The 19,596-nt window shown below is 34.7% G+C and overlaps 1 protein-coding gene across 1 annotated transcript in view; it reads left to right on the forward strand.

Annotated features, from left to right (window-relative positions):
- Positions 1 to 19,596, forward strand: part of NCAM2 (neural cell adhesion molecule 2) — a 429,294-nt gene that overhangs the window by 345,655 nt on the left and 64,043 nt on the right. Inside the window, exon 12 of the mRNA XM_006215779.2 lies at positions 13,236 to 13,409. Coding sequence (XP_006215841.2) covers positions 13,236 to 13,409 — 174 coding nt within the window. The remainder of the gene's footprint in view (positions 1 to 13,235; positions 13,410 to 19,596) is intronic.

Here is a 19,596-nt window from a genome sequence, read left to right on the forward strand (position 1 = left end):
TAGTGAAGATTGGAAATTAGTGGGGTTCCCTCTTTCCAACCATAATAAAAAAATGTAAAATGTGCATTCAAGTTAAGAGCTATTACATTATCAGAAATATTTCTCAAATGCTGCAATTCTCCATATAATCCAAAATTTTGTGACAAATACAGGATAAGACTTTGTTTCAGAAAAAGATAAATTCTACTGAAATTGTTATGAAGACATAAAATGGATTAGGCACTATGTCTTAGATGGGAAACATGCATCAATACTTATAAATGTGATTCCTTTGATAAGACCTCCTTATTTAATGCTTATAAAATTTAGTCTTTCCTGATGAATCTGAACACTGAAAGTGTAATGTGATTTCAAATAAACTATTATGAGAAACATTAATTAGAAATTTAAATATTTCAAAATATATGTTAATACTGTAACTAAATATTTCATTTCACTATTTGACCTAGTAAAACAGGTCAACCATTTGACATATGGTATTTGACACTGTAACAGATCACTTTGCTTCCAAAGAGCAATAAATTAAAACAGTCAAAATTTAGCATGAAATTTTGTGCTATGTATTAAGTGAAAAAAAAGGAAAAGCTTTTTACTTTCTTTTGTTTTAAAAATCTTTCCTTCCTCCTTCTCTTTCTTCCTTCTTTTCTTCCTCTTTTTCTCTCTTGAATAATTAAGTTCTACATTTGAGCAATGTCGACATCTGTATTTGGGTGGGATGGTACACAGCAGCCTGGCATGGAGTGTCAGACGCTGAGCAGAGTGGATGGAGTAAAGGGAGACTTATGTGGCCCAGTGTGAGGTGTTTGAGCCCATGTCAGGTGAAAAGGATGTCCATGTACCAAAACAGAATCAGCAACCCAGAGAAGAGTGTTGGAACCTGATCAGAGTAAGGAGGGTTCCAAATAAAGGAGCGGGGACAGTGATAGATAAGTCATTTCTTCAAAAGTGGTAAGGTTAGCATCACTAACATAGGGTATAATAAGGCATAGTTATCTTGCCTTTGGAGAAATGAGATGCAGTTAGGGAATGGGCAAATTAGAATGAGCCTAGGCTAATGATTGGATATTGGGGGTATTGGTGTGGACTCTGGTTTTATATACGTAGATGGATAGAGAAAAGAGAAAAGAAATAAATGTGTGTAATAAAGGTAGTGGTGTGTGTGTGTGTGTGTGTGTGTTCAGCCATTTCTACAAGGAGTTTCTTCTTGTCAAGAATTTTATTTAAAAAAAAATTCTAAGCTGCTTCTACCCTCTCAGAGGACATAACAGCTGCAATATTCTATTAACAAAGAGCACACTTGACAGCTGGATCTTGATTTTTAAATACCATCCTTCACGAGAGTAACCAGGGCTCTTTGTAAAAATGGCTGACTCTGGGAGTGGGACAAAGAAAGTACAAGATAAGCCTGGAATAATGTGTTGTGCCATAAAGAAAGGACATTTAAAAAAAAAGATGGGGTATGTTAAAAACATCCATTATCCAACTTTAACAAACATTATAATATAAATTAATCCAACTAGGGACCATCAGTGGTTGCTAACAGGTGTGTGAAAATTAAACAAGAAAAATTAAATCAAAATTGTCTTAAGGTACCTACCCCCAAATTATTAATTAATTACAAAATTTAAAAAAATAGCTTTCCAGTTGTTGGGACTAGCAGATCCCACTTCAATTAAGTGATCAAAGTTAGTATCACAGCAGTGAGAAAATTAAACTTGCATACTTCCAGAAAGAGGCAATGAGAAGGACATAGAATAACTACTGTGATATTTTTTGCCAAAAATGCATAGTCAGAATCTAGCATGAGGAAATGGAAGACAAATCCAAATTGAGGTACCATCTACAAAATAGCCTTCAAAGTGTCAAAGCCATGAAAAACAGGAGTGATTAAGGAAACTTTCCAGACTAAATGACAGTAAAGACATAGCAAATAAATGCCATGTATGCATCCTTTTGTTGTAAAGGGAATTTTTGGGATAAGGATAAAATTTAGTTGCGGTTTTTGGATTAGATGGCAGTTTAATTGTTTCATAGATCTTCTGTCGGAGAATGTTATGCTGTAGTAAATAAATGCTAAATCTAGCATCAGGTCAACTTACTCTACATGGTTCAGGTTAAAAAGAAAAGTTTCATGCACTCTTCTTGTAAATTTTCTATAAATATATATTTTTTTAAGAAACAAAAATAAAAAGGAAAGAAACTAAGACCAAAACCAAATATGTATAAGATAGAGCTACTTTAGTAAAGCAGTAGCAGGGAGAGTATAGCTCAGTGGTAGAGTGCTGCTTGGCATGCACGAAGTCCTGGGTTCAATCTCCAGTATACCCATTAAAAATAAATAACTAAACTTAATTACCTTTTCCCCTCCAACAAGGTGAGGTCTTTAAAATTAAAAAAAAAAAAAAAGAAAAGCAACATATCTTGTGAACATAGGAGACATTTTGATAAATACCATCGATGTCTTCTGTGTGTTTGCATACATAGTTTGATATATGATGCTGTCAGTGGCTTTAAAAATATTAAGAACAACACTTTCCATGTTAAATAATCATTTATTCATATGCAACTAGCATTTTCAAATATGCAGGTATAATTTGCATTCTAAAATATAACAATTTATTCAGACATCTCTTTTGACCTCTTTATAAGTGTGATGACAGCATAGTTCTTAACAGTGGAGATAAAGTTGGTCACAGTGAAATTATAATAGGGCATAGAAATAGGCATAGAGATGCCCCTCATACTCATGAGGGGGATGTTTCACCTCCGTGGTTCCCACTTCCCACTTCTTTTGCCATTACTGCAGTAAAGTTCCAGTGAGAAGAGGGGAGTGATTAGCTAAACTGAAGCATGAGCACTCATCTCCGTAATTCTCTTAGCAGCTCAGTGAAGTACATGAGATGTTATACCCATTTTATAGAGGAAAGTTATGTTCACAAGCTATGAAGCAATATATAAAAACACAGTTTGTTATTATTGTATCTATTTTTATGATAATGATTTAAATAATTAGTGGGATCAAATACTGACTCAATCAAAGCACTCCCAAGGGCAGAATCTTTTTTTTATGGTACCGTTTACTGCACATGATCCTAATAGGTCAAATCCTTTTCTTTAAAGAGCATTTTTATTTTCACATTCTCACAAGTAACACCAAAGAACCTACAGCTTTTCCTTTCTAGAATTATTTTTTTAATAGAAGATATGTCACTGTGCCTTGATTAAATCTGAAAAACCCTGAACAAGGTCTTTCTATTAAACTGTGATTTCATATTCATGGGCAAGAATTGGTCCTGTCCTCTTGTTCTATTTCCCATCTTTAGAAAACTGAACTAATACTTTAAAAAATACCTTTTATCAAAATGCCAAATACAAATAAAATTAGAGATAGAGACAGATTTTTTAAAAAAGATTACATCATGAAAAATGTTTCTTCAAATGTACCTGCTAGTAAGAATCTTACTTTCTATGTAGGAAGCATACTTTGTTTTTTGATTTAAATACCTATGTTGGAGCAAATTTTAAAATGTAGAACAAATAAAGGTAAATGAAATTGCAACTATATAGTTAACAGTTATCATCCCTTCCTTAAAGTTTTCTTCTTCCAATACATCATGATCTGACAAGACATTCTGTGTATTTATATGTGTATTTTTAGACGTTTTTCTTGAAACATTTTAACTTTTAAACTTCATCAAATGATTTTATTCCTAGTTTTCTTTCATCATTGCCATATTTAACTTTTAACTGTAAACTTTTCATGTTAAACCTGAATATAATGATTTTGCCTTTTCTTCATTAATTGACATACTTTCCTAATCAAGTCACCTTCTCCGGGGCAGTTTTAGGGGTGGAAGCCTGCTGTAAGCTGTCTGCTACTAACTGGGGACAGTCTGCCTCCGTCCTCAGAGGGTTTGCAGGGTGCCACAGCAGCCTTTACAAAACGTACCTGTGAGACTGCTGTGAGGACTAAGTGAGGAAATGTAGTCAAGCACCAGCACACAGTGTGTGTGGTTAACAAATGTTACATAATTACTGTTATAGCCAAATGACAGTTCATATTGTTCACGCTGCCTTTAGGTACAAGTAAGTGTGTTCTTGTCTCTTTAGACGTAATACATAGCTTCAGACATCACAGACAGAAGCACAGTAAACTCTAATGATGGGATAGTGACCTTGTTTGTTTTGGACACCACATTTTTATTAAAAATTTCATTTGATTTTGCCATTTTTTTCCATGTAGTAGTTTTTCCTACGTCTTTTCACACAGACTGCTATTAAGTAAGGTCTCCTACACTATGCTTCACGGTTGATTTTTTTTAAAACCTCAGTTCAGGACTCTGTACTTACCCCTGTTAGATCTCATCTTGTCCAGTTGAGCTTGTCATTTTAACCTACTGAGACCCTGTCAAATCCAATATTTTTGCTCTCTTTCCAAGACTGATTTAATTCACAAATATCATGAAGCAGTTATCTGTATTTTCACCTATGTCATGGGTAGGCCTATCCAAGTCATTTTTGAGAATAGAGACCTGCCTACAGGTTAAGCTGGATCAATTGAACAGAATTCTGTAGATACAGAATTATAGTCACTCTACGTGCACTTGAACCTGGACCACATTTTATCCCTTGTTCCATAAAACTTGAAAACAGCTTAAAATTAGTTTGCTTGAAAATATGTTTAATGATCTGGTTTGGAAAATCTACATCTTTCTCTTTTTTCCTATACTATAAGGCACATTTTTCTTTGTAAAAACTATTTATGACATCTTCTTAATCTCCTAATTCCCACACTCTTCTGAGAAAAACTAAACTAGTGTAACTAGATGTTATTTTTAGGGATCCATGCTGGCATCAATTGCGAATCATTTGTTTTATTCACTCCTTGTATAAAAGTGAGTTTCTAGTAGGTGCCAGGCACTGTTTTAGACCTTGAGAATCTGAAGATAAATAATACATAGCACTTGATTTTTACAAATAAGTTAGAGAATAAAAGATACGAGTTGCATTAGAAATATGAATCAAATGCTGGGGAACATAAAATAGAATTCTGATTATAATTCTTGGGGAAGCCTTCAAAGAGGTCAACCTTTGAGCGGATTCTGAAAGAGTGAGTACAAACAGGTCCAATGAAGAGTAGAAAGCTAGAAAGAATCAAGGTGCTGTGAAAAGGCATGGATTGTAAAGAAATGAATATTGAATCGAAGTCTGGAGGGCTTCAGTGGTAGTGATAGAAATAGAAGGTTAGTGAGAAATCAAATCATGAATCTCCTTAAAAATGTTCATCTTCTTTACACTCTGTTTCACTGTGTATGCAGAAGGGATGTTTGGAGTTTTTAGTCTTAAAGCATTATGATCCACTTATCATGAAATAACATAGCATTTTAGAGACTGATTTCAACATAGCATGGGGTTTCTGTGTTTCTCTAAACAGCCTAATATATATAAATGTAAACTCATTCTAAAATAATGTTCACTGTTCGAGAAAAAAATGTATATACACACATATAATTAGACAAATAGATTGCTTTTATTTTGGTCTAGTGTCAATATTTTAAAAAATGTCTTTTTTCCTTCTTTTTTCTTTTTCTTTTATCTTTTTGGCTGCAGTGGAACATAACTCTTTTTATCTTCAAAAAATTGCCTTGACCTTAAAAATCCTTCTGGCTACTGCAACAGTTCTCCCCTACTGCATCATTTCTGTTAATAAACTTCACAAAGGAACAGACTGTATTTGCTGCATCTAATTATTTTCCTCTTATTCTGTCACAAACACTTCCAGTCTGATTTTTATCTCCACTGATCTGTAGATCTACTATTATCAAGGTATCCGTTGACCTTTTCATGCTCAACCCAGTGGTCAATTCTCAATCCTCATACTTTTTGATCCAGCAACAGAATATTACACAACTGAGTGTTTTGTTTTTCTCCTTGAATCATCTCCCCGGCCCCCATCACAGCCGTCATGTCACCATGCTTTCCTGGGTTTTCTTCTTCCCCACTGGGCTCTTTTTGGTCTTCTTTCCTAGTTGTTCCACATCTCTCTGAACTGTAAAAATCACTGTGCTTTAGTTTATGAGGTTTCTTTTTATTTTATCTATACTCACACCCTTGTTATTCTTCTAAATTTTTATGGATTTAAATACCACCTAGACTCTGGAAACTCCAAAATGTATCTTGAGCTTGGATATCTTCCCTGTATGCTATACTTTTATATCAAGCTAAATTGCCTCTCCACCTAGATGTTCTATAGCCAGTGCAGATGTCCAGATGTCCAGAGGGCAAAAGCTAATCTCCTACATTCACCCCTACATACTTTCCTTTGTCATCCTTATTCATCTCAGTAAATGGCAACAGTCTATTTCCAGGTGTTCGGGTCGAGAGACAACCAGTCATCCTTGGTCTGCTTATTTGCTTTGCCCGTAACCCAACCCTCTAACAGGTATTGACTTTACCAACAAGGTATTTCCGGGGCCTCATTGTTCTCAGGAAATCAAGTTCTATATTCTAGTTTTTGTTTGGTTGGTTTGGTTTTGCTTTTAATGTAGATTTTTGCATGAATTTCTCAACTAGCTTTCCTGCTTTGGTCTATGCCCCCCGTCTCTAGAGTGGAATCTAAATAAAAGATCAAGAGGGCTTATTATTATTAAAAAATAAATAACGTATAATTCTCTTCTGTTGAAAGCATTTCAGTGGCTTACTGTTTTGTTCAGAGATGAAGCCATAGTGATTATAAAGGTCTATCAGGCTTCCTGAGGTTTCCCATCACTCCATCCCCACTGCCCTTCTCTGGACTCCGTCTCCTGTCCCTGCACTTTGCTCATGCTGCTCTCCACAGGCCACTCCTTTCTTCAAACACTCATTTCATCTCTGTACATAGCCTTTTCTCTCTCTAATACTTTCATGTGTGTCGTTTTCTTACCCTTTCAGTCCTTGGTCAAATATTACTTTTTTAACAAAGGTATTTCTGTCTGCATAATTTAAAATTACAACATGCCAAGTCTGCTCCCTATCCCCACCTAAATGATCGCCCTTGCTTGCTTAATTTTTGACCATAGTACTTGTAATAATTAATTTATATGTTATAGTCACTTTTATGTAGTTAGCATATAATCTCTGTAAGACAGGTGACTGCTGTCTCAATTTTTATCCTAGAACATAGAAAATTGCCTGACTCATAGCAGATTTAGATGAATTATTGAATGTACAAAGGATTCAGTGTGTTTGATTTGATTTGCTTATGAGTGTTAGTTGAAATGCTCAATTAGTAATGGGACGTGGGACTCCATGACTTGTGACAAGGATCAAGACTTGGATATATTTAAAGAAATAATTTCCATTGGCACCTTGGGATTAAATGAGCATATGAATGGAGAATATTAGAGGTAAATGATATAATCAAGGGCAGATCCGTGGAGTGCCTCAGCTTAATTGATGGATTTAAAAGTATATGAACAGATAAAATTGAAAAGAATTATTCAGAGTTAGTAAAACTACTTGTGAGAAGAAAATTTTAAACATATGTGATCAAACGTTGTGAAAAAAATCAATAGATAATGATTTGATTTGGCATTTGGAGAAAACCAGATGGGCAATGAAATGAGAAGGAATTTTCAGGGTTTCAGATGTGATATAGGTTGGCTATAATGTCAGATTAAGTTTACGACTGAAATAGCTATATAAGTATAAAAATACAACATTTATTGGAAATAAGGTGACCACTCAGAGCAGAGGCAGTTGGAACCCATCTCAGAATTGTCCCTGAAGTGCATGCAATTGATAGTGATGCTCTACACAGTAGAGTCTTCATAAATCTAGGAAATTCAATTCTTTGTTTGATAATTCCATTAATATTTGGGCCTTTCATCAGATGGAGACTGCTGAAGAAACCAAGAAGAAAATAATTTGTTATAGAGAGTTGAGTGGTTATACACTCATTAGAGAGGCTGAGGGGAGAGGAGATGTGAGACAGCCACTAGTTGTCTGGCCTCAAGTTTGCAATATTACCTCAAGTGAGGTCCAAGGTCAAGTCTGCAGCTGCTAACCAAAGGTCACGAAGTTCTAGAGCCAAGCTGTCCCTCTGCTAATATCAGAGCTACCTGGCACCAGAAACTGTGTGACTAGACTGTGGAGTAGAGAATACAGCTGCTTCCATCAGCCACATCTCTAGGTTCTCTTGTCCAAGTGCACCTCCTCAGAAAAGTGGGGATGGTACTCACTTTCCATTAGCATTTTAAGCCACCAACAGGTGTAACTCAGTTCAGGTACCTTCATGGTGCTAACAACCATAGCAGCAAGTGAGTCGTGGAAATAAAAATTTTTGCCTCCCATACCTTATGATAAAGAGGACTAGCTTAGATGACAGAAATGGGTGCAGAGTATCAATAGAAAATATTTAAGATAGGATTTCAAACATGATTCTGGATAAATAAGTATAAATATTCACTGAAGTACTTTCACTTAAGAAAGCTGACAATTATCAAACTCTTCCGATTGCTCTAAGTTCAGGTATATCACATCTCCTCATCTGTGGGGAAAGAACTGAGTCACTGACACTGAACCATATCTTAGTAGTCAGCTTCCCAGCATTCTAGGAAACCAAATTTCCAGAAAAAGTAAAGCTGTTGGGGCAGAAGGTAGGAACAACCTATTCAAGCAGTGTGACAGGGAAACCAGAGAAGAGTTGGTTGCCTGGGAAGAGAGCAGGACTGAAGAAAGTTTGTCATTTGGGAGATCTTTATAGTTCATGGCAATAAAACACAGAAGAAAGAGAAAGTGAAACTTCACAAGAGAAGAAAAAGGAAGAAAAGAGCTACCTGATGGGGCAGTGTTCTGCAGAAGAGAAGAGTAAAAGAAATGCCATTCAGAAATGGAGGGTTTAGTCTCAGAAAAGAGGAGGGCAGACTTCCATTATAGGTTAGTCCAGAAGTGACAGGTACCCTTGGAGTGAGCTTGCTTGATGATTTCTATTTTTCACTTTTGGTATTAAGGTCTATTATTGCCTGAGAATTTGAGGACACAGTGGAGGAAGAGAGTTTGAAAATCAAACACACACACACATCCACAAGTCATCTTTTCTATTACTGTTGGAGTCCACATTTTTGACTCTCACCTTATCTTGAATCCTGAGAAAATACTGTTTTGTAGTCCTATGATTCATCTTCAGTTTGACAATGTGTTTGAAAAAGCTTGCTCATCCAAGATATCCTTTGCATATCCTTATATTCTTCAACTCTCTTTTCTTCCACATGAATATCTTTGGGTATGTGCTTTCAGAATTTTGCTTTATGAAAGGGGTGTCTTCACTTTGGGATGCCTTTTTGTTAGACAGAGGCACATGGGATGTATCATTTCCAATTTGTTTCCGAAAATCTGTGTATATATCTGCTATTGCCCTCTGCCTTTTTCATCAGGCTTCTTGTACTTTCACTTCACTTTTAGTTCCTTTCCGTTTAATTTTATTGTTTTATCATAATTAAAGTCAGAGGAGCAACTCCTCTTATTGTTCCTCTATCTACGACAAGATGAAAAAAAATTACCAAGGCAGACTTTGTAGAAGTTTTCTCATTTATACTTTGATCAAACTATAACTTCAGGCATATATTTAAACATCAAACTGTTTATCAGCGTTATTTATATAGTGCTGTTTATCACAATTATTTATATAGTGCTTTTTAAAGAAAGGAAAAGTGAGAATAATATTTGTAAATGTCCCGTGATTTATATCCATCAAGTTACCCTCACAGCAGCAATTTTAATGGTATTGTTATTATTAACATTTTGCATATAAAGAAACAGAGACCCAGTAAGTCTAACTTGCTCGGAGTCATACAGCAGCTCCATAGACTGTTCCTGTCTGACTCCTAGATTGTGACACCAGCTCCTTGCTGTTATACACAGCAGATACTTCTAAGCTGAACCTCCATATTGTGCCTATTACCTACTATTTGACTAAAACATTGATAGATGTCAATGGATAAGAAATAAATAGTAAGAGGATAGTTATCAGGGAAGGATAGCAAACACTCTGATGACTGACATTTACTAGGTGCTTAGTATATTTCAGGTTCTGGTTTAAGTGTTTAGCACTAATTGATCCTCATAGCATCCTGAGAAGCGATATTATTCTAATCTCCATTTTAGAGAGAAAAATACTAATGCTTGAAAAGGTTAAGAGATGTGTCCAAGGTTGCAGTTGACAAAAGTAACATGACCAGACTTTGGATCCATAGATTCTGGTGATATACATCTAAGCTCTTCATCCAACTGTATATTGGTACTAGCAGAGGTGAAAAGAAAAGTAAATAAACATGTTTGCATGATTGTTCTATTTATGTATTCAGTGATTGATGGCATTCATTAATTATTGAGATGGAAAATGCTGAGAAATAATTTAGAAAAATATGCTAACGATGGGAGCGTTGTGTTTGGAATTCAGCATCCACAAGCCCCCTTTGAAACACTGGGCTGTGTTTAATAACCTTTTACTATATGATCTTCTGTTTGCATACAACCAGTGAGGTTAGACATTTCAGGTTTGTGAAAGCCAGACTGAAAGTCTAAGTTTGATGTTGTAAGGAGGAGGAAGCTCCTGAATATCCTCCTCAGGGAAGTAATGTGATTAGAGTGGTGCTTTAGATTGATTTTGCATTTATGTGCCATATGGATAGAAATTTGGTGGAGTGTCCAATAGAAAAGGAAGCTGAGAGCCACTAATGGCATTACAAGTAGAAGCAGATAGGGCCTGAACTAGGGAATTAGCAGTGGAAGCAAGAAGGAAAAGATGAATGCAATAATTATAATGCAGGAAAGTGAAAATAACTTTGTGACTAATTTTGATTCATATCAGAGGTAGAATCAAGGATGAATGTTATTACAGAACAATTGAGAAAGTGCAGAGAAGAGAGATTTTGGATCGAGACATATCGGACACTGTTCACTTGGACATTTTCTGTTCCTTTGTAAACTGTCTTTAATTACTGAAATATTTAATTCATCATATATTTCCTGAGGACTGACTGTGTTCTAGTCACTTTTTTCAGTGATACATGTGTGGATGTATGTGTGTATAAATTCTGTACGTCAAATATTTTGTCCCCTTCTTCAAAAAAAATTCATAATTTGGTAGTCAGTAAGTGGCTGGACATATAAAATCAGAATATAAAAAAGAATGTTTAGGAAGATTCTAAAGCTACAAGTCATAAACATGCTTTTCTTTTTAGTCAGGTAACAGAAAGGAGAAGCCAAAAAAAATACATGTAAATGAAAAAACAGAATGAGAGTCAGCAGGTCTGAAAATAATCTATATGTCTAGAAAAAGATACCCTCTGGCTGATATTTTGGTGATGGTACTTTTGTGCTGAGAAATAAAGACTCTTATTTCGTGGTTGGTGTACAACTTAGCACATGGTGGCTACTTCTGCACTCAGGGTAAGAACCCAGAACCATGTACTCATGTAAGGTCAAAGGCTGGGGTGCAGAAGAATTACATCTCTGCCTCCTCTTCCAGTACTTAAAACCTTTCCTTTTGAAATGTATCGTCAAACTAAAGGTTACGATTGCCATGATATCCAACTTAGACCTAGTTGGTGTTAGAGAGTCACTCAGTGTGGGGTGAAGAATTGGAAGTTTTATTTAGAACAACCAATGTGCATGTATTTTTTTTCTCTGCAAACTTTAGATCAAACCTACAGATGAAAAGAACCTACAGTTATAACTTAGGAATTAAAGAAACATGAAAACTATGATAATGTTTGTATATGACAGCTTTAATAAATTATCAAGATAATTTAAAATGTTTATTTCCAGATAAGATTTTAATAGCAATATGACTTTGGAATGTGCCCGTATGCTGCACATTTAGTTCTAAACTTTAGAATTATAACATACTGCACTTCATAAAAATCTCCAAATATTTTACAATTACTAATTAGAGCTGAAATGTACACTGTTAGATTTCTTTACAATATTCATATCCAAAAGGCCATAAATCTGCCTTCTTGGTTCTTGCCCAGGACCATTTATAAGGCATATTTTTATGTGATCTACAGTGTTCTTTTTAACTATAGCAAATAAGGCACATTTGACTTTTGATAGCAATCAGAGATTTTCATATGAATGTTTGATTGTATCGGAACAGAAATTTACATTTACTGTATTGTTTTCTTTTCTTTCTTTTTCTTTTTTATTTTGGATCATCCTATACCATTGTTACTTTATTTTCAATCAAGTATCTTTTTCTTTTTGTTTTTGTAAGGTTAATTCCAAACATGGAACTATGTATTTATTTATATATTTATATAATATATGCATATCATTTACATAAGTTATGTGTACATTTCCAATCTTTATGATTTTTTCAAATGTGAGAAAAGGAAAGATTGAGAGATCTTTAATGTTTAACATGCTTCTGATTATTCATGTTTCTCGAGCAGAGGTTTCATTGATTTTCCTCATCAAAACTCTTTTCTCTCTTACTCTCTTGTTGCCTTTTCAGCCTTTCAATTAATTCTTTATAAAGCTTTCTGTACTAGAAAATAAAATGAAGTTTCACCCAGGATATCTTCAGAGTTTGAAATAGTGTGAGTAATAGATTAATACAAATACACACAAGAGGAAGATTTTATAGCTGTTTTTTTAAATACGGGAATTAAAGCTTAAATGTCTCAACTAAAGATTTATTTTAATTAATTGATACATAAATGAAATTTTAGAACATAACTTACAGTTGTTTTTGGTTCATAATGACAATTTCTCTAAACTTAACACTTGCTGCCAAATTATTGATATAATTTAATGAACAAAAAGAAAATAATCTCACATTTTCACAAAAGATAATTATTTATGCTGATGATTAAATAAAGTCTCTATTTCTTCTTATATTTTAATTGTACTTACATTCTCCCTCTCACACACAAACACACACACACTGACTCATGAGCTTGTTTTGAATGCAAATAAAGCGCTATGTTGCATAGTAAAACAGAAGTCATATTATTCCCTCAATAAATGAAATTTGATATTGAATATTTTACTCTTTATTTGCTATGGTAATAAAGTGTCTACTTTCTTGCAGTCTGAAGAGATCATTCAGCGGTTTATGCAAGCTTTGTAATTCAAATATGCTAAGTGATGTAGGCAGAAGTTTTCCTTTGTTCCTGTTCCTCAGAGCACCGTCTTAATAGTGGCCATCCACGTTACCTGGGTTATAGTTCCTTTTTTTCGTTCCTTTGTAGATGTGCCATCCAGTCCCTACGGAGTGAAGATTATAGAGCTGTCACAGACCACAGCCAAGGTCTCTTTCAGCAAGCCGGACTCCCACGGAGGTGTGCCTATTCACCACTATCAGGTGGACGTCAAAGAAGTGTCGTCAGAAACCTGGAAAATAGTACGCTCCCATGGAGTTCAAAGTAAGTCAGTGATTCCAAAGTGCAGAGGCTAATTCAGCCTGATCTTCAATATACCTGGGTGATTAGCTTTTTATTTTCCTTCAACATGTGCTTTTTAAATTCTTTTAATAAGATAAAGTTGGGAAGACACTTCCACTGTCTGATTCTTGAGAATAGCTTTAATGAAGCATAGAAAAGTTCCCATCTTTAGTAAAGATTAAAGAGCTTAGCAAAATTACCAGAGTTTAATTCCATGGAGGAAAAAAGTTAGTATTTAAAACTTCCGTGTTGGAAAATAAATTGCTGACATGTTACATTTGATGGCTGAATGTTGTCAAATGTGCGTTTGGTTTTCGTTTTTCACTTATTAATAGTAGTTCTTTCGTAAGGATGTATGAAAATCATAATGTAAAATGTAGATGTCTTGTGTATGTATTTATGAAGCCATCTATAAAAATTGACCTTGCACACCAAATTTACTTCACAATTGTGTTTTGAAAACTCAAAATTTTACAACGAATCATGGCATTTTGAATGATAGAATTAGCTAATTCTGAGAAGTTTAAACAGTTTACAACACTTCTTTTCACTCATGTGGAACTTCATCATATTGTAAAAATGTGATTTGTTTTTCCCATTATTAGGAGAAGAAACTAAATTAGGGAATAATAATAAATTACCAGATTTTTATTCTGTTAGTTGTGACAGAACTACATTGAGTGGCCCAAAAAGACAGTATGAAATAGTGAAAGAAGTATTACCGCATAGTTTCCCTGCTCTGAGGTTCTGCCTTGACCCTAACATATGTGGTGTAAGGGTTCTAAAAACAGTATGAGCCCTCCTGTGAAGAACTGTCCTAGTGGACAATGGAGACAGAACAGATAAAATCATTCTAATCACCTGTGTTGGCACCTGCTTGTTCAGTTTTGACTGAGAGTAACTATAGGTTTTTGAGAGAAATGTCAGAAATATGATCAATCATCAGTCATCTACCATGTTCTCCAAATAATGCCCCCAAACAGGTCAGCTCTTATCATTTCTTTTAATGATGAGAGATAGTTAATGTTCTCTGTGCACATGCTATATCATGCAGGAGAGAAGACTTATAAAGATCACCCACAAAAGAGTAATGAGTGAGTTCAACTCTAGTAAAACAAATGATTATCCTAGATGCAGGCATATTTTTTTAAGAGAGAGAAGATGAGAGGGTGAAAAGTGAGAGAAAGAGAAAATAAAGTCTTTCTGACACTACAGAACACTCAGAGTGGGTATTCAAGCACAAACATGAAGAAGAGAAGTATGAAGTCTGAACATCGCAGAAATCACACTTGGCAGAATGGTACTGCCATACCCCACCCCTCCACGCTGGGTGAGAGGGAGAAGGTGAATGTGTTTTCCTGAGACTTCGTACAAAGTTGCAACACCAGGGAGGATTTATAATGGCCTTGGACTGGTCAAGTTCTTCAGGTTCAAAAATGTGATTTTGTGCCCATGTATACATCTCTCAGAAGCAGATTTCCATGATTATAAAAGTGATACATAATAACAAAGAACATTTGTTAATTTATAATGAGAAATCACCGTCCCAAAAATGAGGCATTCATTTTTGAATTTCTTTGTATTTGAATGAGACTTTCTGGAGTCTACATGGTAAGTACATTTTTATCTGTATGTATATTATGTGGGAAAGAAATTGTGAGTCAGAAACTTGTTTGGTGAGTCTCTAATGTCAGTAAGCAAAGTCACATGAATATGACATTTAGTGGCTTCAGACTGGGACAGCTTAAAGCTTGCCAAATAGACCAAAATACTTAAAGTCCTGTGGTTGGAGCTTTCTCCCCTTTACATGAGGAAAATATCTGCACTGAAACTTTTTTTTTCTTTTCCTTGACTTACTCTTCTTTCATAGATATGTTAATGAGTTCCCTGAATCAGATTACAATTATGCAGCCAGACTACTGCATGATATCAACTCAGTGTAGCACAAACGTGATTTTATTAATCCAGTGACTGGTTTTACTCATTTTTTGAATCTCATTTTCTGTTACTTAATATCTTTAGCAAACACTATAAATTTATGGTCACCTTCAAGTACAAATACATTCAGTTAAGTTCTGTTCAGTTTAAAACTTATAAAGTCCAATAACCTTTAATGAAAAAGAATATGAAAACAAATATATGTATGTACATGCATGACTGGGACATTGTGCTGTACAGCAGAAATTGACACATTGTAACTGATGACACTTCAATAAAAAAATAAATTAAATTAAAAAATGAAAAACTTACAAAGTCCAATTTTTATCTCTCCCGTTTTCTCTGAACCACATCCTGGGGAGCTGAGAGTGGGAAAGTGGCATGAACTACATCTTCTCTTGGAAAGAGTCAGATACCTCTCATTTTTCTGGTGCTGTCATCTTCCTTGGGCTGTCCCTGCCTTGTGTGCTCTCTGTGGGACAGATGTCAAAGTAGCTGCCCTCTGGAGATGCATGTGTGGAGTGCAAGCACATCCGATTTTTTGGAGAGACAGTTTCCTGGGATGGAACACTGCACAGTTGACCTCCTCACCCTTGCCTTGGTAGGTTTTGCTTTGCATTTATGTTTTTCTCTTAATTACATATTTACATTCTTGCCCATTATCCAAACATTAGGGCTATGGAGAGGAACACTTAAGACTTGACTTTTTATGAAATGAAATCACCTTGTCGTTAAGTGTTCCACTGCATAGCCCTAGTAATTGGATGATGGGCATGAATGTAAATATCTAACTAAGAGAAAAACATAAATGCAAAACTCGGTCAGGTGACAAGCTGGGTAACCCCATTGGGACCAATCCTAACACTTTAGAATGTGTTTCTGGCATTTGTTCTTCCTTTGTCAAAGAGATGTACCATTTTTTAAAGATATTGTATAGATATTTACCAGAATAACAAATGCTTTATGCTGACAGATGTATGAAATGTGGAATAATCTTAATTAGGTTTACTATAAAATGTACATCAATAATTTGACTATTAGATAAATAACAATAGTTTTTAAATTTTTTTATTAAAGCACAGTGAGTTTGCAATATTGTGTCAATTTCTGGTGTACATCATAATAGTTCAGTCATGTGTATACATACATATATTTGTTTTCATATTCTTTTTCATTAGAGGTTACTACAAGATATTGAATATAATTCCCTGTGCTATACAGCATGAACTTGTTGTTGATCTATTTTATATATAGTAGTTAGTATCTGCAAATCTCAAATTCCCAATTTATCCCTTCCCATCCCCATCCCTCCCTGGTAACCATAAGTTTGTTTTCTATGTGTGTGAGTCTGTTTCTGTTTTGTAAAGAAGATCATCTTTTTTTTTTCTTTTTTTTTTAGATTTCACATCTAAGTGATAATATATGGAGTTTTTCTTTCTCCTTCTGGCCTGCTTCTCTTAGAATGACAATCTCCATGTCCATCCATGTTGCTTCATATAGCATTATTTTAATTATTTTTTATGGCTGAGTAATATTCCATTGTATAAATATACCATAACTTCTTTATCCAGGCATCGGTCAATGGACATTTAGGTTGTTTCCATGTCTTGACTATTGTAAATACTGCTGCTGTGAACATTGGGGTGCATGACTATTTTCAAATTAGTGTTCCCTCTGGATATCCGTAGTATCAGTATTCTCTGTTTTACAGAGGATGAAGCTGAGGACAATTCATATAAAGGAGAAAACTGAGACTGTAAAGTGTAATGTCTTATTTCTAAGGTCATATGGATAAGTAATAATGAAACTAAAATTCAAACCCAGACAAGAAATCTGATTCCAAAGACTGTACTATTAATTATTATGTACTTTTTATCTTCTATTCAGTTAAGAGTTTGGAAAGGGGAACACAAGTTATTGCCTTATAGAGCTAGACTAAGACACACACACACACACATATAAAATGCATAATGTGTATGTGTAATGCATAATGTTTAGTGTGTGTGTGCCTCTGTCTGTGTGCCTATTTCAGTGTGTTTTAGATAGTTAGTGGGAGGCAGTTGTATAGAGAATTTATGGAAAAATTTTCCTGACCAAGTTAAATATGAATTAGAACATTGAAATATCACTGTTATTTGAAACTTTCTTATTAGAAAAGAAGAAAGCTGAGAGGGAAGGGAAGAGAAAGGAGGGAGGGAGGAAGGAAGGAAGAACAAGGAAGGCATTTTAAACATGTTTATTCGTTCCACTCCATATATGGATGGTTGACTAGACTACAGCATGACATGGAACATGTATGATGACCATTGTGTGTATGTGAATTGTGAGATTACATGATATAATCGTTGGCAATTTCAAAAGGACCACAACTGAAAGAAAAATTATGACATAATAGGTTCATTCCATTGTGCTTCAATGCATTATGAAGACATAAGAATCAGGGTTATTCACTAAAAACATCATTATAAGGAAGCTAAAGAATGTGGCCCAAGTACGCAGCTTATTTAGCTTGATTCAAGGGTGAAAGTTAGATGATACGGAGCAGAAGACAGGCTTGAGAGATAGTGAGCATCTCAAAAATTGTACTCAACTTTGTCATTGTCTGTATATACATATTCTAGAGAGGAGATCCATAGCATTCATTCATGTCCCCAAAGATTTATCATAAAAATGTCTTTACTTTAAATTTGTTTTAAAATTTTAGTTTAGCTGAATGTACAATTCAAACTTTATAGTTACTTCCCTTTGGTAATCTAAGAACATTTTACTCTCTTCTGGCTTCCATTGCTACTATTTTGAAGTCTGCTGTGAGTTATAATTTTTTGTAAATATTACATATCTTAATGTGGATTTCTATATTTGCCGTACTTGGGTTTCAGTTTGATTTCTGAATCTGAAGACCCATATCTTTCATCAGTTCTGGGAATGTTATACCATTACCTTCTTGAATATTGTCTCTTCTCCCATTCTCTCTATCCCTTTATTCTGAAAGTCTGTGTCACGTGCCAATCTTGTTATTTAAGAACTTAGAATATATCTCTTACAAATATTTTATTGTTTTTTTCTTTTATTATCTTATTCAGCTCTGGCTACTAGTTCATTAATTCCTTGCTCACTTATGTTTAGTCTTTCATTCAACCCCTCTATTAAACTTTTAACCTAATGATCACATTTATGTTTTATGTGAGTTCTATTAGCTCATGGGGCTTTTTTCAGCACACTGTCACTCATGATGGATAATGCGGTAGCATATTTTATGGCTTTAGATTGTAGTGTCATATTTTACTTACCTATTTACTGGGCATCATGCAAGGCCTGAGGTTTGGGTGTGTTGTTCCACAGAAGGTAGTCCTCTGCTTTTGTTGATTGCCAGGAGTATTACAAAGCTGGACGCACCAGAGCACCCTAAGTTACTTTCATGACTTGGGATATTCTATACTACGACAGCAGGTTTATAGTTACTGATTTTCAAAAAAGTATTTATCTTCCACCCCTATTAAATTAGGATTTGGTTCAATGCTAAGTCAGATTAATTTTAGTTGCTAGTAGTCTTCTGTGTGTGTGTGTGTGTGTGTGTGTGTGTGTATGTGTTTTCTGGCTCACATTTTAGGAGTCCCAGACTCAAATATCCCTCTTGCATCTTTTTCCCCAGTGAGGATATTCAAAACCAATCTTCTGTATCAGAGATACAGAAAGCTCTCAGTTGTCTGAGTACCAGTGAAGTTTTCAACAGGACTGCAATAATTGACAGAAATGTGGTTTTGTGCCTGTTCCCCTAACTCATGTCTCCACATCCCCTTCCTTTTTGATGATTTAGAGCTTGTTTTCCTTTTCTGTCAGATAATATGTGCATTTTAAAAGATTTTTGAAAATGACGTGTATGATCTGTAAGTGTCTTTACGAGACTTGTTTTTCTGGCTATGTAGGTGATCCTATGCTGAAAATCTGAAGATATTTTTTAAAACACATATGCATTCTCAAATAGTGAAGAAATGCTTCTTTTGTGTATTTGTTTTATAGTTTGTGCTAACTATTCGTCTTAAAGTTTAAGCAATTTTTATAAACATAATTATACTCATTGCCTTTGAGGTATTTGTTAGAAGACAGATTTAGATTTATCTATGGAAAAGACAGGTGTGTATGATCATGAATATTTCAGTTACTACTTTTTTGTGCTCTCAGAGTAGCTTTATTTTTTTCTTTAATTTACATGAATTTAGTTGATGTTTAG

The sequence above is a fragment of the Vicugna pacos genome, chromosome 1, assembly GCF_048564905.1.
Source record: "Vicugna pacos chromosome 1, VicPac4, whole genome shotgun sequence".
NCBI classification, from domain to species: Eukaryota; Metazoa; Chordata; class Mammalia; order Artiodactyla; family Camelidae; genus Vicugna; species Vicugna pacos.